The sequence below is a fragment of the Manacus candei genome, unplaced genomic scaffold (genome assembly GCF_025592945.1).
Source record: "Manacus candei isolate 608988 ecotype Guabito, Panama unplaced genomic scaffold, ASM2559294v1 h1tg000011l, whole genome shotgun sequence".
In the NCBI taxonomy this organism is placed as follows: Eukaryota; Metazoa; Chordata; class Aves; order Passeriformes; family Pipridae; genus Manacus; species Manacus candei.
Genome location: NW_026138059.1, coordinates 26265539 through 26286193, shown reverse-complemented (window position 1 = coordinate 26286193; position 20655 = coordinate 26265539). Strand labels below are relative to the sequence as shown.

The 20655-nt window shown below is 41.4% G+C and overlaps 1 protein-coding gene across 2 annotated transcripts; it reads left to right on the top strand.

Moving 5' to 3' along the window:
• Positions 1-1307: 1307 nt before the first annotated feature.
• Positions 1308-18279, top strand: AKIRIN2 (akirin 2). Of its 2 annotated transcripts, none has more exons than XM_051777993.1 (5): positions 1308-1989; positions 12619-12762; positions 13364-13498; positions 17223-17294; positions 17597-18279. In XM_051777993.1, exons 1-5 carry the CDS (start codon positions 1785-1787, stop codon positions 17605-17607), a joined length of 567 nt encoding a protein of 188 aa, XP_051633953.1. In that variant the 5' UTR covers positions 1308-1784; the 3' UTR covers positions 17608-18279. The 2 variants fall into 2 exon arrangements, with proteins under 2 accessions (XP_051633953.1, XP_051633952.1); XM_051777992.1 differs by having other exon boundaries at positions 1313-1989; positions 13349-13498.
• Positions 18280-20655: the final 2376 nt, after the last annotated feature.

Genomic DNA, 20655 nt, shown 5'->3' with positions numbered 1-20655 from the left:
GGAAAATGAGCCATCATTATTGCAAAGAAGAATGTCCACAGAAGTCGTAGTACCGGTATAGTAATAGGAGGACAATTATAAGACTGTAATAACAGCGGTACATTTCCTGAGTCTTGCTACGGAGAATCAGAACTTGTCTTAGTGTTAGAAAGGCTTGTTAGCACCCTCCTTTCCTTTCCTTGGAAAGGAAAAGCTCACAGCAGAGGAATCATTCTCCTATTTTCCATAATCAGTTTTAGGCCGAGGCAACTCAAGCAAATGTATGGTGAATTTCACCTAATTGCTCCAACATTGTCATGAGCTATCTGTCCCAGAAAGCAAATCATTTGTTGGGCAGAAAGGTTCTGCCAGGTCACCCCACCACCTGGAACCTCGGTCATACTAAGGGCAGCACAACCACACTGCCAGCAAAGCACATTTGTGTTTAGACTGAATGGGTGCTGCTATGGTTTAATTAGCAATATATGCCACACACCAAATGCGTATACAGCAATCCCTGCCTCCCAATGATGGTAAGGTTTGTGGGATTTTTATACCGTTAGAGAAAGCCTACCTTATATTTCAGAACACAATAAAAAAAGCAACAAAGTGTTAAAATTTTACAAGGTCATATTCATCATTTTATCTTCAAAAACAAGCTGTCTTTATGACCATGGTTAAATTAACAAGATACAGAAAAGCTAAAAGTTACATATATTTTGGGGGGCTATCAACCTCTGTTAGCTTTTCCATCGGGGTGAACTGCAACACAGTTTATTTCAATCAGGAAGCTGCACAGGAAGGAGCTGTGCTCTTTCCACAAGCACTCTTCCCTCACCGCCCTCCTTAAGCAAGAATGCCCTTTATGCAATCGCGGGGAAACCAATCGGTTACCCTGAGATACAGCTCCCGACACCGTGAGGCCTTTCCTGGCGTGTCCTTAGCTGTCACCTCCAACTCCCGCACGTTCCCTGCTCTGCCCTGGCCATGCGGGCCACTGAACGCACTTTGCCCCTTTTTCACATACAGACAAGCGACCCACGGACATACAGCCGCTACCGCAGCCACTCGGAGACCAGACAGGGCTCTCACCCTTTGTCCCGACGAGAACCCTCACCCCTTCCCCGGGACCCCGACGCGTCCCACACCCCGGCCCGCACCCTCCCAGGGGGGATTTAAACCGGAGCCCGGAAGCCGGCGCGGCCGGCGCGGAGTACGCCGGGAATTGTAGTTCTAGGGCCCAAGCGGTCACCCCGTGTTTGAGCGTCGGGGGCGGGGCGAGAAAACCACGAGTCCCGTGAGCCTCCGCAGCGGGACGGGGGGGGGCTGGCGTTTGAACCGGCGGCGTTGTTGTTGACGCCATATTGCTGGTGCGGGGGTTACGGCCGGGAGCGCCATCGCCGCCATCGCCGTCGCCCAGGCCCCTCTGCCGCCATCGTCCCGCATCGGCTGCCCTGCACCGCGCCCCTGGCACCGGCCCCGCGCCCCTTGGCACGGATCGCGCCCCCCCACCGGCCGAGGGCGGAATTTGTCCCGGCCGGGCAGGGCGGAGCGGGCGGGGAGAGCGGAGATCCAGCCGGACCGAGCCGGGGTTGCTGCTGCCGCTGCCGGGGCCGCTCCCCAGAGAGAGGCCGGCGGGGAGGCGGCGGAGGCGGCCCTGACGCAGCCGCCCCCTCCTTTCCCTTCCCTCCCCCCCAGCCCGCCCCAGACAGCGGGGAAGGCGCCTCTGGGCAGGGCCGACTGCTGCTGCTCCCACCGCCGTCTGCGCTGCCCCTCGCTCCGAGCCCCCTTGGCCGCCCCGCGCCATGGCTTGCGGCGCCACTTTGAAAAGGACTCTGGATTTTGACCCGCTGCTGAGCCCGGCGTCCCCGAAGCGGAGGCGATGTACGCCATTGTCAGCCCCGGCCTCGGCCGCCTCCTCCTCCTTCGCCGCCGCCGCCTCCTCCCCGCAGAAATACCTGCGCATGGAGCCCTCGCCCTTCGGAGAGGTGTCGTCCCGGCTCACCACAGGTGAGGGGACGCGGCACCCCCTGTGCCCGGCACCCGCCCCGGGGGCACTTCGGCGGGGAGGGGGCCGGGAAAGCGGCCGGGGAACGGGGAGGAGAAGGAGCAGGAAGAGGGGAGGGTTGGGTGGGTCTAGCGTCCCCCTCCAGCCATTTTCTGCCGGGCTGTGCCGCTGGCAGCGGCCGGGGCGATCCGTGGTCGGCTTGGCACCGAGAGACACAATAGAAATGGCCGTTTGCAGCAGGAGAGGGGGAGGAGGAGGAGGGAAGGGGAGGAAGAAGGGGGGCGGGTTGAGCCGGTGCGGGAGGGTGGCCGTAGGGAAAGGGGTCGGCGAGTGCGGGAGGGAGACTGGAAAAAGGGGCCCGAGCGGGAGAACGGGGCGGAGGGGTGTGCTGGGTGGAGGGGAAGCTCTATCCTAGGAAGGGGGGAGGCCGGCTTTTTTTTTTTTTCTCCTTTTTCCCGGGTGCCTGGATGTGGCAAGGAGAGCCGCAGGGGCGAGTCGAGCTGCGGAAACGCTGGGGGTGGCAGGGGCTGGGGGTGTGACCGAGGTTGGGCTGGGGTCGGGAGTGGGAGCGCCGGCGGGGCCCTCATCGCTCCTTTCCTCGCAGCCATTATCCATGGGTCGAGGCGGCGGCGGCACCTCCTCCTCCCGTTGCTCAGATATCGTGGGGGGAGGGAAGGAGCTGGAGGGCGGCCTGTCATCCATCACCCGCAAAACACCAGTGGGAAAAGGGAAAAGCGGATAAAACAAAGGGGTGATTCTGCTCCCAGCCCCTTAATGCGGGCCACCGTCCCGGCTGACCCGTTCTATGGCATCCTTAAAGTTCCATAGGAAAACCGAGCGTTGAAGGCGGTTGTGTGCAAGGGTGAGAGTTGCCTTTAGGGCAGATAAAATGAAATCGGGCGTTCTCCTCGTCTGGGAGACGCGGGGCAAGAACGAAACCCTTTTACATTCTTAACCTGCGAGAGATGAGTCAGTCGCAGCCCTTAAAGCTCCAGGTCTGCTTGTGTAAGGGTTGTCAATTAAAAATCAACCGAGTTCTTCTTAGCAGCGAGTAGGGAGAGAAGAAAGGAATGAATCTTGGCTGGGCACTCGGGATTGATTGGCCCGTGCTATGGTTAGTCCAGTGGGCAGCTTCCAGCAATGCACTCAGGGACGGTGCAGCTCGCGGCCATGAGCGGCTGTAGCGCCGAGGTATGGATGCATCCGTGTCCTTTGTGTGCAGGGGAAATAAGCCCTCTGCAGTTGTTGCAGCAGAATTCCTTCCACCGTTGCATTCGGTACTCTTTTATAACAAAAGTTGGCTCCAGATTACCAGGCAGTAAGTTGGAGTGGGTTTTCAAATTGCCATCTCCTCCACATAGGACAGTGGTTATTCTTGGTTTGAAAACTATATCGTAGAATGCATTTTTTTACAGGTTTTAATAAAATAACAAAAAAATTGCTGTGGAGGAAATGTATACTGGACATACAGAGTTAAACTTGGCATCAGTGCCTTGATTTTTTTTTGAACCTCTAGGAAAAGATCTTGAATGAGTCAGCGGTCTGAGATGAGAGTTGTGATGGATGGCACTCCCTGATACAGTGAGGCATTACATGTACTTTGAGATGTTTAAAATCAGAATTAATTTAGAGGATAAGCGTTGCTTCTTTGCAAGGATTTCTTTTGGCTTGTTTCTTTAGGATTTGAAGAGCTTAGGTTATGAATATTTAATATAAATATCATCTGGCCAGTAAATATATATTGCGGAAAGGAGACAAATCAATAAGATTTTTAGTAGAGACAACCTACAGCAGTATTTGAGGTAATACCTAAGCTCCTATCTTAATGATTCTGAAGGGCTTAAGAAATCGAAATGTTACTGAAATTGAGCATATACAGGCCTCATTATCTCCTGAGAAAATCAGAGGTGCAGGTAGTAATCTGTGTGAAAAGGTGATTCTGTACAGACAAGGATGTATTTTATGTAAGCCATTTGTATAATATAATGAAGAAGGAAGGACAGTAAATCAAAATGTTTCTTACAGTGCTTGAAGCATTTATAAATTGTGCATGTTTGCATGGATTTGGCTTAAAAACTTTCTCTTTGGTTTATGTTACAGGAAAAAAAAATCTTTAAATAAACCATGCTGGTAAAAATGTGTCTGTTAATCAGCTTACTTAGTTTTTACCTTCAGCTGAATTTGGGGTTATTACCACATTGTCTGTATTTCATTTCAACCATTTGTGAGCAAACCAGAGTGTATCATTTTAAAGGGGACACTTGAAAGATTATGTGGGATTCATCTCATCTAACTTTGTAAATGTATGTCTGACCTAATAGTTTGTAGTTTTCTTGATAGTCAGTTGGAAGAAACAGATGGTTTATTCTAGAACTCTGATTTAGGCTGAGGCAAAGTGTGCTGCAGAAATATGTATTGCTTTCCAGTGACTGCAAACTGAGTTTGTGACCATGTAAGCATTCAGATGTCTACATTAGGGTTAGATGAATCTTGCTCTGTGTGAAAAGAATTCCAGTCTGACTTGAAAAGTGTTCCCAACTGAGTCACCGTTTTGCGTTGGGAAATTTGTTAACAATAGCCAGAATTCAGTTGACTTCACTTACGGTTTTCTCAATCTGTTACTATAATGCTTAGATTTCTAGCACTTAAAAAATGTCTGTCTGAATTTTGTTTAATGAAAAGTAGGGGTAATATGAAATCAGAGCTCTGGATATAAAACCTGATGCTTATACTTTAAGTTCACCCATAAACATTTCTCTTCTGTTCTGTCCTGCTGGTGTTTAACTTCAGCCAGTGGAAACTATCAACACCAGGATTTCTTACTACATCGTTCATTATTTCAAAAAAGAATTATCTAGAAGTAGAATACAGATTGATTGAGGGGTGTGCTAAGAACTGAGTCAGATGAGAAAACAGCTGCCTGTATAGAGTGGTCATAGACAAATAACCAGTACGTCTGTTTGAGAGAGGGTAGGCTTACTCAAGATGAAATTTATCTCTTGCGAGAATGTTTTAATATTTTTTGGTTATTTGAACAGCTGTTAGGTCACTTCCAGTTTGTCGGTGAATTTGGCAGCCAAATGGAATTGTGCTTACTGGCTTGAGCATACTCTTAAGTATGTTTGCTAATTTTTGAATACCATTGTTTGCATGTAGAATGGTGTTTTTAAAACTGTGTTCACTATAAGCAGTGCAGAACATACCTGCCTGGCATAAAATGGGTTTAGTTTTGAAAGAGTGGCTCCTCTAAGAATTTTTCTACTGCTTGAATACTACAGATGAGTTTTAGTTTCATGTGAGTTCTACCTATAAATGAGACTGTTCTGTATAATCAGAAAAACTGCAGTTGGGTCTGGATGCCTGTGAATAATGCATTACACTTGTTGGGTTTCCTCTGAAGTCAGAAGGCTGCTGTTGAAAGCTGTTAAATGAATTCTAGAGGGTGAAGGGAGAAAGCAGTGGCAGTACTATTTTTTCTGTTCTCTGCTGGATGTTTTGGAACCCTTGTTTTCAGTTTTACCATGATGAAAGATTGTGTTTGGAAGTGGGGAGAAAGAAAAGAAAAAACTACACTGACATTTTTTAAATTCAGAGGCAAGTCAGTTGTTAAAAGCCTGCATGTCTGGATATTTCTGAGGTTGAAGCTACAGTGGCAAATACAGTCCAAAGAAATGGGGTGGGGGTGTAAGGGAGAGAGAGTGTTGACCTTAGGGATTTAAATCTCCTAATTCCTGGTACATAGTATAACTACAAAGGCAAACTGAGATCGGTAGCTCTTTTTCCACACTCCATCCAAAATCAGTTTAACTTGCCAGTAGAACTTTATATAAGAATGTTGTAGTTAAAAGCTGTTCATGAAATCACTTAAAAATCCACAGACTTTTCCACGTGCAGGTTTTCCTCCATCTGAAACATTGGTCTGCCTTGACACTTCCCCAGCAACTAACTAATGTTGCAAACCAAAAATTGCAGTGGGTGGAGCTTTTGAGAACAGGCCTTCAACTCAGGTCACTGGTCGAAATCCAAGCAGAGATAATGTCAAAAGTTTGACAGAATGTGGAAACTATTGAATTTATGCAGTACTTAGTAATGAGTGTGCCTAATTGGTATTTACTGCTTTAAGGCTAGTTACAGATTGCAAAGGGAGTTGGTTGTGAGAGTCCCTCTCTCAGGAGGGACTCTTTACAAACAGAAGGTAGATGAATTTGCCTTTAACATATACCTTTTTCTTTCAGAGAATAGTCTGGAAAAAATTGACATAATTGACACACATTTTCAAAGTTAATGCAAGAAAATTACTTTGCCCTTTGAATAGGAAGAACCGTTAGTCTTCCCTATAAGCTGTCCTCCTATGACCTTTGAGTTGCCCTCTTGAGCAAACAGAAGTACTTCTGTCTCAAACTTGGTCAGGCAGTGGCCAAGCACAGGTTTGGCTTTTAAAGAACAGATCTAAGGGCTTTGGAATGTGACATAGTAGTGCTGCATCTTTCTGCTTAATTTCTGTTTTGTTAACATTTATCCACATGTGTATTTATTGCTAAATTATCTTGGTGAGATGCCAGATTTCTCATTGTGCTCCAGTATTGCAGAAATCATTAGGATTTTAAAAAACAAAACATTCCCACCCCTTAAAAAAAGTCACGTAATGGACTTGATAATTTAGTTTATATGAGAAATTTCTGCATAGATGCCTATAGTGGTGACTATAAATATTAAATATCCTTGGTTGTAGGTGTCATAAAATGTTGAAGCAGTTTTTTGTTTCAGTGGCAAGTCTGATAAATGCAATGTGACAATTTTTTATGTGAAGGGAAAGATCTAATTGCTGTGTCTAATACATTTTGCATTGCTTGATTTATTTTTCATTCCTCAACCCCTTGATCAGGAGAACTGGGATTTCCTGAAATAACACATTTGCAGAATGAGCTAATGCATATGTGAGCATCCAGCTTGTTGTGGGAGAACCAGAACCTTCATCAGCCTGAAACCCTAAGTAATTGGATCTCGAGAGGAAGCCTACTCTGTGCCTCAGAGTCCATTGTGAGCTGCTCCTGTCCATTGTGTAGCTATAGCAGTGGCTGTGAAGTGTCACTGTGTACCCTTTATCAGTGTTCTTTTGGGCTTGCAGCATGCTCCTCTGAGGTGAGCATGGTTTCCAAAAGTATACATTCTGTTACTGGAGTCTTAATAGACCATGCCTAATTAAGAAACATCAGTGGAGTAAAATGGTCACATCAGTGTGACCAAAGTGAGTAAGAGGACTAGCTGGGTTGTAATGCCTGTCTGTGCCTGTGAATTCCTTGGTTAAGTAGGTAGAAAAAAGTGGGGAATACTGTTACCTATTGCTCTGCTGCAGTGCTGCCCTTAGGGGAAGCTGGCATCTTAAAATTGACATTCTGTGTCAGTAGTCTGGTAGAGAGACCAAAACTAGGCTTATGGTAGCATCACCTAGATGTTGAATAAGGGCAAAGGCCTAATGGAAATGTTATACATAAATTTGAACTAGGGACAGTGGAGCAGTTTTGCTTTAACAGAAGCTGAAATCCCTAAAGATGCATGCTGTTGACATCAGGATAGCATTTGATTATTACTCAGAAGAAATCTCAGGCATGGTTCAAGTTGGAATACATATGTCGAATACTGACAATGCAAACTGAAACCTGAGCTTAAGATTCCATTTCAGGCCAGGAAAACTGCTACTCTGATTTCAGCCTATTGAGTCACCTTCCTGTGTGTTTTGCTGAATTTTCCTTCAGCTAAATGAGAGAAGCCAGAAACTGAGATGAGAGATTGCTAGTTTAAAAATCAGGCTAAAAGAAGAAAAATCCTTCAGGGGAACAATCAGCACCTACACAGTTGATAAGCAGTTATTAAAATGGAGAAAATAATTGTTTGCCTTGTTACCTTTTCATGTTGCTCTGCTGTTTCCTTTGTACATAATTTCTAGGTAATTATAGGTCAGGATGAAGGAAGTAGATAACAGAATTTTGGAAAAGATTAACTTGACTTTTTATCATGAATTAAAGGAAGTTAGAAGACTTCATTACTCCTTGGAAATGAATATTTGGCTTTGTAATCCATTAGTATGACAGAACATATTTCAGATGTCAGACTTGGACTCTGATTTGCCCCCTTGATGTTTCATCCTCTCTTCATTAGGAAATCTTTCTTCTCTGAGTTGCATCTCAAGTTCTGAAAGAAAATTGGTGTGAAAGCTGTCTTTCTTAATGCAGTATTTCAGGAACCTGTGTACTGAGCTTTATGGTCTCAGCACACAGCTCCAGATAAAAAAAGTGTCCATGCATTTAATTGTATTGAGGTATATTTGACTGAATCCCTTCAGAGGTTACAGTGACACACTAGCATTTTTGGTTTATCATTCTTTATCTTAGCCTTGGACCTGAAGGAGGAGAAGGTGGTATAAGAAGCTGGCAGAGAGTTGTAGTCATCTTGAATTTGAAATGTTATTTATGAAGTACTAATTCATTTCAGTGCGTTAGCAGTGTGGCTTTTTCTTACTGATACCCTAGATTCAGCAAGTCTCATTTTCACTTATAGCACCTCTGCCTGGTCTTCCCTGCTAAATAGCTCTGTGCCTTCAGAGGCATCTCTAACCCCAGTAGGAAACACTGAGTAGAGGGGATAAATTGAAATTTAAAAGAAACTGAGGATAGGCCACAGAGATGTCTGTTTGATCATATTAAATATATTCCTTTTGTCACCTCAGATGAAATCACTGTATGATCTACAACGTTTGATTTGAACTTTAGCACCTATAAGATGGATGAAAGTATTTCTTTAAAATACCTAATAAGTTGTAATATGGGATTCAAGTTCTCACTTCAATTTTATGGTCCTAGAGAAACTCACATAAACCAGATTTTCTTTAACGGGTGTACTTTAAGATTCTAGTTTTTTATATAAAATAATTTGTTAATTAAAATGCATGTCATTGTTGTAAAGGACAGTTTGGGCCTCTGCGTTGAGGAACACATAAAACAACCTGTCCTGTGTTTGACACCAGTTAAATGCACATTTTAATTCAGTTGTCAACTGCAGAGGGAATAGTCAGAGCTAATTGGAAGTAAGAGAGGTTAAGAAACTGAACTTAAAAAAGGCAGGAAGGTTTTCTGGAAGCAAAACTAGGTTGGATCTGCTAACTCTAAGCTTTGTTTAACTGGGCCAGAGCTTTAAAGGTCTTTCCAGTTAGATGTCTGCTATGTAGGTATTGTCTGGCTTGCACTGCCTTAATATTTCATGGCTTCTCTCAGGTGCTGAGATGCTATAAAAACATTTTCCACATATTTTTGTGGATTTATGAGGCAGAACTGAAAATGACAGAAGTATCTTAGTGCACTTAAACAACTTTTCTTACTGTACTAGATTATTTTAATTTAGCATTCAGATTTTCATTTAAAATGAGTCATAAATATTTGCAGTCTTACATTTCACTTCACAGTGAAGCCATTTTCTTTAAAGTCAAAGATTTTATGCCACTGTAAGTTAATAAAAATGTCTACTCAGTCTTTGCTGGTGCAAAAATGTACCTGCTTTATTTGAAGCATTCCTGGTCTGATCAGTTATGTGAGAAGTTATTGAAAGTTTGGTGCTACGTTAAACTTGTGTTTCTTGACTGTTAATCTCGATTTTTTTAAATCAGAAAGGCATGAGACGAGTCATTCTCACAGTCACCTTGCCTACTATCAGCAAGGCACTGAGTACAACTTGTAGTCCAGTTCTCTGTACTGAGCAATGTTGCGCCACATCTCCTAAATTTGTCTGAGTAGAGGAATATCGTTCACCAAACTAGGTTATGTACGTGCCAAACAAGTGTTCAGCCAGGCCTTAACATTTCAGGCTTTTTTCTCCTGGTTGCTGTTTGCGATGTAGTCACTGTCATGTTCATGAAATAGTCTCTTCCTCTATCTCACTGTGCTTAGTTCTCTACCTTCACCTGAAGTCATAGTAATGCAAACTGTCAAAGTGATTTTGTCAGGACAGGGATCTCCCAATGTATCTGTCATGGCGTTTTTTGCGGTTTTTGATTTTCGGAGCTAAATTTGAAGGTGGCAAATTAAAAAGTGTTGCCAAATTAAAAGATGAAACTGCTGTAACAAAAGAGACTTCTTTGTCCGAAATTCAGTATAATCTGGAATAATGTGTCTTTGGTGCACAAATCTTCATTTTCTATCCTAGTTGTTACTTTTTTCCCGAAGTCAGTACCTAAATTCTTTGCTGCCTCTCCCTGTTTCCCTACTCCCCACCTCGTTGCTTTTACTCCTTCTATTTTGGCTGGTATTTTAACATTTTCTCTAAATTATTGCCTGTTTAATTTCTAGGGTTATTAGGACTGGAGGAAACCTGGCTGATGATTGTTGATTTAACTCTTGCTGTTTTCTCAGTTGACCAGTCTGTTTACTTTTTTTGTCCTCCATGATGTTGGTGGTTAATGTGGTTTGAGAATGTTTCTGCAAAAAGGTAATACAAAGGAGAGCTGTAGAGAAGATTTTTATTCAAGTTGTTACCCTTGAAATTTGGCTGATATTTTTCATGTGGGATTTGTAAAGTATGCCCAAGACGAAGTAGTCGTAGTGAAGGATGGACATGGTCTGTTACGTTTTTCAGTTAATGCAAATACAGTGTGAATGTGTGCAGTCGTGTTTCCCATAGTGTAGACGTGCTTTAGGACAGATGTGGTCTTATGAGATAGTTTGGTTCTCTCTCAAAATTATGCAGAATCACTTTAGCGATAACAGCACTTGATTTTGAGGAGTATTATTTTACCACCATAATGTCATTGAGTAAAAATGTTGCAGGGCCATTCTCTGACTGATGTGTGTGTGCCTCTCACAAACTCTAGATGGGATTCTGTTTAATTTTGGAAGCCTGAGTCCATCGTGGTTTAACACGATTTATATATTTCTGTACCATGCTGCAGTGTATGTATCTTGTCCTACAAAAAATAGGAATCCTTAAGCCCCCTCAAGTACTTTTCTCCCCACTTGCTTAGTTTTCAGCTTTCCTGCTGTGTTTCCTTTTTATGTCTTCTACATTTGCTGCTTCTTTGAACCAAGTTATTGACCTCATCTAAGGGAGCTGAAAATCGTACAACTTCAGACACTGGACTGAAAAGGTATAAAGGCTTTAATCAATGGACAAAATCCAAGAAGCTCCTTTGCTGAAAATGCTGGTATTCCTGTTGACTGGAAACAATTTTCTTTCTTTTTGTAAATCAGAAGCCTCTAGACTGACTTGCAGAATTGAAGAACTACGCCAATATTTAAACATCTGAGCTAAGAATTGTCCAGCGTTTGCTTCTGCTTGGCCTACTAGAGGCTTCAGCCACTGACTGAATAAGCTGGTAGCTGAAGTCACTTGCATCACATGGTTGCTTACTAGAAAATGATCAGATATGGAACCTCAGTAGTGTAGGGATCACAGACGTGAAAATTGGTTGAGAATTTTGTATTGGCAAAATGCAGAACAGAAATAGGAAGGTTCTGAGTGGAGTCCTTTGCAACTTTGACGTGATCACGTGGATTTGTATGTATGTGAGTTTTGGAAAGCTATCTTTGCCAAAAACTTTAGAAGTCTGAGTAAAAGCCAGTCTGGTAGGGATTTTTTTTTTTGTATTTGAGCATTTAAAACTAAGAATTCTCATAAAGAGAGTTTTTAGAAGCCTCTTTGTGGGTAGGTCTCCTTAAAAAATAGAAAAATACTTTTTTTTTCTTTAATATTTTACATTGCTAGAGGATATGCAGTTAAGGCCACTAATGCACCTGAGAGTCGTTTGGTACATGGAATTTCAGGGAGAAGGCACACGGGATTGGTAGTTCCATTGCAGGGATTGCATTTTCCCTTGTCATTCTATAGTGGAGATGATGTTATTAGAATAATGTGCTGTATTTCATTTAGTGTAATCAAGTGCTGGACTACATATTGCCACACTCCTTTAAAAGAGACTATTGATCCATCCATTATGTTTATTTAGATAGATCTGAGGCTGTCAGAAATGTTGTGGAAGGCTTCTGTGTTTTGCCTGTAGTTTCCAATTCTTTGATATTTTAAGTGGTAGGTGCTCTTTGCATGTTGTCTAAATTGTGTTTTCTTCTTCTTCACTGTGCTGCCTGTAGGCCACTAAACCTACAGAGTGGAATGGTATTTCATGTGGATGTTTTATTACAGAGTCTGTTGTTACTGTTAAGTGTATGAGTGATAAACCTTGTGTGGGGGAGAAAGATGGTTGCAAATTAAATGTATGAAGGGAAGATTATTAATACCAGTATAAGTTTTATAGCCTAATTTTTATCCTTGTGTATTGTATAGTTGATAGCTCCTAAATTTTAGGATGCCATTCATTTTTGTTAGCAGTACTCTGGCACCAATACTTGACCTTAATTAACAGTGTTTTTGCTGGTATTTTCCTGGTGAAAAAAGTCTGGGTTAACATTTCTTGTAAGTAGTTTAATTGTATATGTCTTGAAAAAAACACAGTGGGTTTTGCAGACCATGTTGTAAGAGTCTCTCTTTTGTCATCTGTTATTTGCTTACAGCATTTTGGTGTCTGAGTGAAAATCAAGCAAAATGGTGACATATAACTATTTTAGGGTTTTTTTCTTTTTTCTTTTTAGAACAAATTCTGTACAACATAAAACAGGAGTACAAACGCATGCAGAAGAGAAGACATTTAGAAAATAGCTTCCAGCAGACAGATCCTTGTTGTTCTACTGATGCACAGCCACATGCATTTCTCCTTACTGGACCAGCTTTGCCAGGTACCCAGAAAATTCCGTGTAATTCTGTGTGTTTTTAGACTCTGTGTAAATAATTTTTTCTAGTTACTTGGTGGTTTATGGCGCATTCTCACCAGTTACTGCTGCCTTTTTTTGTCAATACTAGCATTGATCTGGAAGATGGTAGCTTCTCATTTTAAGAATCGGTAGGATGTAAAGCTGGCATTTGTTTTCAAGAGACTGTCCTGCATACCCTGTCCCTGATATTGTAATAGGCTTTTGCAAAGCAGCTATCATTGCACTAATATACTGTACTGTGATACTGTACTGTAATTTTTATATAAAATAGAAGCTTAAATTTGTACATGGCAACTCCCATATAAATGGTGTTCATAGTGTTTGTGTAACACTCTTGGTGTTTTGATAGTTGTGCTTGTTGTCCATTGCAGATATGTTCCTTTTGAGTGTCCAGTTCTACTTTAATAGTAATTAGGAGTTTCAAGTAGCAGAGAAAGATTTCTCCAGATATTTTGTAAACTTCCTTTAATGTAAAGGATGTGAAGAAAACTGATTATAAAAATGATTCTGATCTACTTGTAAATTGTTGTGCCCAAATATTTAATCTTAGGTACTTCATCTGCAGCATCATCACCATTGAAAAAAGAACAGCCCCTCTTTACTCTCAGACAAGTTGGAATGATCTGTGAACGTTTGCTGAAAGAACGTGAAGAGAAAATCCGTGAAGAGTATGAAGAAATTTTGACCACAAAACTTGCAGGTATCTTACAATTCAGAATGATGTGTTAAAGTGAGTTTGGAAGCTTAAAACTTTTTCTTATTTTTGTGACACAATATTTTTTTTTTTCCTGACCTATCTTATTAAGGAATGGGGTTACATGCAGAATGGAAAAAACAATGTTTACTCCTTTTTTTTGGTCTGTGCTGCTTTGGATAGAAACTATGACTCCTGGGTATTACTAATCAGTGAAAATAGTGGTTTTATTTCAGTTAGAACTTTCTCTTGCTATCATGGCTGAGTTGATCGTTTCCTCCTCATTTTTTTTTCCCAGAAGGACTTTGTATTCTACTGCCCTAAGAGCTCTTTGTGAAGAACTTCTTGTGTTTTGGATTTTTTTCCCTGCTTGGGAACTGACTTCTTTTTTCTGGAATTTGGCAAGATGACAGTACCTAAGATTTCCCTTTCTCTTCCCGGTATTAACATTACACTGCTGCCAGCAGTGTCTGATATCTGCCTGAGAGTCAGTTTAACTGCATTTCTGATGTGCCATGTTGAATTGTTGTATTTCACACCATTCAGCTGAAATTTTTGGCACCTGATGCCAGCTTATCTTTCCAAAAGGATCATGTTAATGTCAGCATTGTAAATATGACCTTTCTTCAGTTTTTGAAGTCCTCTACTTCTAAGCCTCTTGCTGGCATTTGAGCACCTAAATTCTGGTGCATTCAGAGTAGGTGCCTTCACAGTATGATCTGGTATCTAATTTAATATTTAGTGTGATTATAATGAGCATCTGAGTGCACCATTCAGCAGCAGACTTGTGTTTGAGTACCTACAGCTTTTCTGCTTCCCACCTGAAAACACATCAGAATTAAAGTTTTCTGATCTCTTCAGGTGTGTGAATAAAGCCTTCTACAGGCATTCCTGTGCTGAAAGTCACCAGACCTGTGTCTGGATTGTGGGTTGCCTGTGATAGTATTGTCTCTGCACCTGAGATTCAGTTCATGTTCTGTGCTTGGTGATCTGCCATTTCTGTGTAAGAAATTCCTATAGTTCTAAGTCTTTTGTAAATCTACATCTATTTACAACTTGAGTCCTGAATACTTCTGTTGCTGTGGGCCTAATGTTCTATTTCTGTGTTTTTCTTTTTAACCTGCTTCAAACTGATGAATTAGGACTGCAGAACTTTTTTCTCCTAATTTGTGTTTGTTAGGAATTAGGTTAGTTCTTGTATTCTCTTAGAAGTATTTCATTTAGCACTGATCATAACCATTTGAAGGCCAGATAGATTTACATTTGTTTCAGACGCTTTCAGAGTACCAACTTGTAGTTCTTTACAAGCAGGAAATCCTTCTGTCAAGTTCCTTATATGTGCTCCATCTTTCAGTCCCAAAGGGAGCATTGTCATTTTTGGTTTTGGGAAAGGAGGGGATTGAATTCCATCTGGGGAGTTGTGGTTTAGTGAGGTGAGTTGGGTTTACTTGTTCTTACAGTGGTGCTCACCAAGGGCAATTAGGAAGATCACGTTACTGCATCTCATATACGAGGCCAATAATACATTTTCAGCATTATATGGGAATTTAGAAAGAGACTGCCAAAAGAATTTAGAAATTCCTTACATAGAAGGCCAGTTGTAGTTGTCTCCTGACAGAATGGTTATATGCTTTTCTAAACTTTGTTCAGTAAGGAGATTCTCAGTGAAATCAGTGGAAATTAACTGGAAATTCCATAATAAATCTCAGTTGAATGGCTTCTTTCAAGGGACTTAACTGAACGTGTACATTCAGACACTTCCTTTATTCCTTTCTGAATCACAGTTGTTGTGTAGGTAGTTAGCCAGGTACTGCCTATTCTTTTCTTTTCCCATGTTCTTTGTGAGCAGAGTTGCTTTTCATGCAGAATGAGCATTTGGTAAATGGAAAACTCAGATCACTGTAATGCCCTAATTTCCCTTCCTGCTTCTGTTACCTGAAACTGCTGTGTTAGCATGAACTTGGGCTTGCAAGGGGCTAAATGAAAGACTGACTAGAAAGGTTTTCTAGAATTTGTGAAAAACAGCCTTTCATATTAAAGGTTGAGGTGAAGACTACAGTAATCATATTTGTGTACATGTCATTTAGCCAGCTTTTGACTTGAAATAGGATGTATATGATACAGGATGACAGTGACATAAGTATCTTTACCAGCGTTCACTTAAATTTTCAAATTGTTCATTGTAGGTTGCTATTACCTTTGGATTGCTTAACTTCTGAATCTGAATGCCACAAGAAAGGGGCTTTTTAGTAACTGGATTTTTTAAAATTTGCAAAGCCATAGTTCAAACAAAGTTGATGTTACAAAGCAGCTGTGTATGTTGACATACAGCTTTAAAGAAGGAAGTTTGCAAGCTCATATTTGGCCTTTAACACATACTTTTAGGAAAAGTTCTAGTTGCTGTTATTTTTTGGAATGGTTTCTGGGCAACAGGTCCTTCGATCTGCTCCTTGTGTTACTTTGTTGTTTGGCTACAGTCTTTGCAGGGCTGCTGAAAAGCCGTTGGTTGGAACTGCAGTGAAACAGGTCCTGCTTGTGGGCAGAGGGGAACTGGCTGCTGTGACTGTGGGCCCCCTTGGTCAGGGATGAATGTCCTTAGATCTTTGGGTCCAGTCCATACTTTGGGCTGCTGCTGCACTACTTGCTGATTACTGATACCCTGTTTACTTCAAAGGTGAAGCTCATCCCTGCAAGAGGATGGGAACTTTAATGGGGCAAACCTGTGGGACTAGGAACCACTACAAATCTAACTGCATTTTTGGTTCAAGATTGCCTTCTTTGACCTTGCCCTTTTCTCAGAACACCCCACATTGCTGCACATGTATTTTTCCACAAGGGAGGAAGGGGAATGGAGAGGAGCGGCATCTGGTAGATATTACTCTCCTTGTTCAATTTCCTAATTCTGAAAGGTGATATCCTGCTGATGAGTGCAATATTAAAACTGAATAAAATACTGCAAATGTATTTGTATGTATGCGTGTATAGAAAGAATAACCTTTCTGGGAAATAAGAGAGCTTAGTTCAAAGCCAAATTAGTACGTTTCATATCTAAATTTCATTTCAGATGGCACAGTAGCTGTTTTCATGCAGTCCACAGTCAACTATGTGTCTCCTATAGTAGCTGCTTTTGTGCTTGCAATTACTTGGTGTTAGTCACTTAGCATTTCATCCTTTTAGTTTCTCGTTTGCTTTTGATTTTTCTGGTGGTCACCAAAAAAGAATTTCTAACTCTGTAGCAAATCCCTTTCCTGCACTTCTGTGTTTCCATTTCATTGAATTAATTTTCTTACATCTGGTAGTGATAGGAGCAGAGAAATTGTTTCCAACCCTAACACTGACCTTAATGCCATGTTCACTGTAGCTACTCTGCCTCCGTTATGGATCTGTGAAATGGGCACACTTCATTACTTCAAAATACAGTGTGTGACATTAGCAGGAGTTAGGTATATTGAGGTCTTTGTTTATGTGCAGCATAATTCTCTTCAAGCATGTTGCTGTCCTCCTCATTACAGAAGTTTGTAAGGGGAAGTCTTTTAATTAAGGGGACGTGCTGCATTGTTGTTCTGGGGGATAAGAAGGAAATGACAGCGATGAACTGTGTAATGTCACTTAAAATGACTAGTAGTGGGTGTGTGTATAACTTTGTATGATTTCTGTGTATAAAAATTAGCCCCGAATATTTTTCAGCTTGAGTTAAACTTAATGCACTTCTAATGCTTTGTCCTTGCAGAACAATATGACGCATTTGTGAAGTTCACGCATGACCAGATCATGCGACGATATGGAGAACAGCCTGCCAGTTGTGAGTATCTGTTTCTTTTGGTCCCTGCAGCAGCATTGAATTACCAAATGTTCAATAATTTAAATGGCCGTTGTTTGTTGTTAAGCTTCAGCTAGGCCCTAAGGTAAAATACTTGGAAATGGATAATATGGAAGACTGAGGTTGAAAGGAAGGTGTGAGAGAAAATGAGCTTGTTTTTAAAACATGTAAAACATGTAGAACTGTCTCCCATAGCCTGCTGGGTTTTGATACTGCCACAGCAGGTTTGCAATGAGCTGGCATTTGTTACCTCTGTCATTAACTCTTGTTTTTTCTCTTTCCAGATGTTTCATGAATCACACTTTCTGCATATGTGGGCTGCCCTATACACCCTGTTTTATTGTTGCAAGCTGTCCCAGTAAAGACTTGCAGCAATGCCATATTTTTTCCCCCTGTGAACACAGGTTATTTCAAGCTTTTGTCAGTGGCAACCACTCTTATGCAGCAACTGGTTTTGGAGTGCTCCCTGATGTCAGTACCACCTGGATGTGGACCTTTGCTACCTGTAATAATACCAGTGGCCTCATTTGCTGTATCATTACGATTTGGCTTCTTATGTTAATAAGTTTGAAAAAGTAAAGGATTAAAGCTGGTGTTCTAGAAGTTGCCCTTCACTGGTTGTGTAAATAAAAATGTAGAATGACACTTCTGACTGAAGTTAGTGTGGTTTTCATAACTGTGCACTACAACAAAGCTGTAATCACAGTTAAGTTAGAATGTAATCCCAGGACAATTTTAAGCAAATAGCCCACAGTACTGCCTGTGAAATAGTGAAGGAGGGCATTTCTGTATTCCATGACTTTTTTGGGGGTTAAGAATGGGTTTATATGATTTCTCATTTTTGTAGTTTTTATTTATTCTATCAGTCTTTAACAAATGTTTATTGCTGCAATTTTTCAGTGTATCATTGTTTTACTGCCCTTGTAGTACTGGAATTTAGTTGGAAGAATAAAACATTTACTTCTAATCTGTTTTTTTTAATATGCAGGTGGAACTTTTGCTGTGTATGAATAAACTTAAATCTGAGTGTTTAAATGAAAACTTTATTTACTAGCAATAGTGGGTGGGTCAGTTTTAGATCAGGAGAAGGAGGTGGATGAAAATCTCAGGTCATTCTTCAGAGGCAAAGAAATCTTCCTTAGATTGGCTGTATTGTTTCTTCTTGTGGAAGCATGTTTGGTACAGAACTGACAAGAAACTGTTGATGTAACTTGCTGCAGCTGACTCAAACAGCTGCATTTGCCTTCCTTCAGATTTAAATGACACATCAAAGGAAATTTGTTCATAAGATAGAGTGGGCACATGCACTGCAGGCTGGAACTGTGTAGCAAGAGCTAAAGGTGTGTAATCTCTATTCAGGGCTGAAGAGTTTGTTGTTGGACACACTCAGCTGTTTGCAGACTGCTCTGTCGTGCTGGCTGCTGCTGTCTGGGCAGTGCTGAGTCTCAGCATGAATTGCTGCTAAGTTCTACGAGGCAAGTCTGGATCTGTGTGCTGTGGGGTAGAAGTATTGCTACCAAAGGATTTGAGTTACCTGCTTTGGGAACTTTAAAGCAGTTTCAAAGTAATCCTTTGATTTATAAACCGCTGTCTTCTCTAACTTCCTGTCAGCTTCTTGTTAAGTGGAAGTCTGCTCTGGGATGGATCTCTGTCCCATTTCAAGTTAACAGAGGAGTTTAAGTTGAATTGTAATTGCAGCTTCAGCTGGTAGAAAGACTCAGTAATTGATTCTTGCTGATGCTTATGGTATCAGAGAAGCCATGTGATGAGCTCTGGTTCTTAGTGAACTTTTTCACTGAGCAAGATTACAGGTTCAAAGTCGGGCATATTGCCACAGTATCAGAGTATTTTCTGCTGTTTCCTGAAACCTCTTACCAAAATATTTGGATAATTTCTACTTTTTTTCCCCACAATGTCAGAAATGAGAAATCTCTGCTACACTCTCCTCTCTGGCCTTCTGTCACTGAAGATAAAAACAAAACTATCAAGGGTTGTAATTTCTGTTATCTGCCTTGAAGCCTTCAGTCCCCTTCCTCTTTCTTCTCACTTTTTGATCTCCTTATCATAGAATCAGCCAGGTTGGAAGGGACCTCTGAGATCAAGTCCAACCCTTTTATTGTTAAGTTGCCCAAGCCAGGAAAACCACTGCTTCTAGGTAGACCACCATGCAAATTCCAGCATCCCGATCATCTCCTGTATCTCCTGTGTTAGTACCCAGCCACTCCTGTGCTATTCCAAGTTGATGCATAATAAGCAGTCTTCTGGCATATTAAATACCATGCTACCATGCATCACAGCTGTGGTATGCCTAATTTGTGCCTGTTTTGAAAACGAGGTTGCATTCTTCAAAAAATTTCACTTTTTAACATGCTGCTTGTTCTGTCTTGGACTATAAACTGGCTCCTTTTCCTAATCTCGGCATCAGTATCTGATTTGATGAATTACACATGAAAGGCTTGTTCTAACAAGTGACATTCTTCAGTAGGAAAATGATTGGCAGCTTGATGACTGTTGAAAAAAATTAGGAAAATTGGGGTGCTGTGAGGAGCAGGCTGGTGCTTGAAAATAAACCTGCCTTGGAGAGCCTTTTCAAAGGCTTTTGATTCAAGTAGAAATGGGTACAATTCAATAACTACTCAGTTCTAGGCACTACCCTTTGTGGTGACCACATTTAGAATATTTTTGCAATTTCTATGTAACTGTAGTCTAGCCAAAAGCCAGGCAAACTGAGGACAGTCAATTGCAATTTAACAGAGTGAAACCAAAGATCTTGGTTAGCCTGTTTTTGAGGTAGTGATGTGTAAATTTCGAGCAGATCTCAGTTATTGTGCACTTAAAAAAGCAGCATGTACATCTTGTGTGTTGATTTTTGTGTCTAGATGTGAGAGCATGGAACCATAAGATGCTTCAGCATTTTTCAAGGTTGCAAAGGAAGGAGTTTCAAGCAATCTTGTGTGCTGATGTTTGAGATTTGCCTATGTACTCTTGAGCAGCACGACCAGTAGCAGGTTCTTTTAAGAAACTGTTTCATGAAAGTGCACTCTCCATTCCTGAGTTGGGAATCGGAAAGGATTTAAGCTCTCCTATTCCACAGTGGGGAGGAAAAAACTGAGGCTGGTGAAGTATTAGGAGTTTATGCTCATGACCTCTGCATTGTAAGTCATTCTCAGGGGTGAAAACTGTGAGAATGAATGGCTTTTACAGGCACCTGGCATATTCTTGTAATTTATTGCTGTTGTTGGCTCTGAGATAAAAGAAAAACTATGAAGTTTATGTTTGAAACCAATAGTGCAGTAGTGTAGAGGTGTCAAAGAACAGCATCTATAACAGTAGAGAAAGAGTT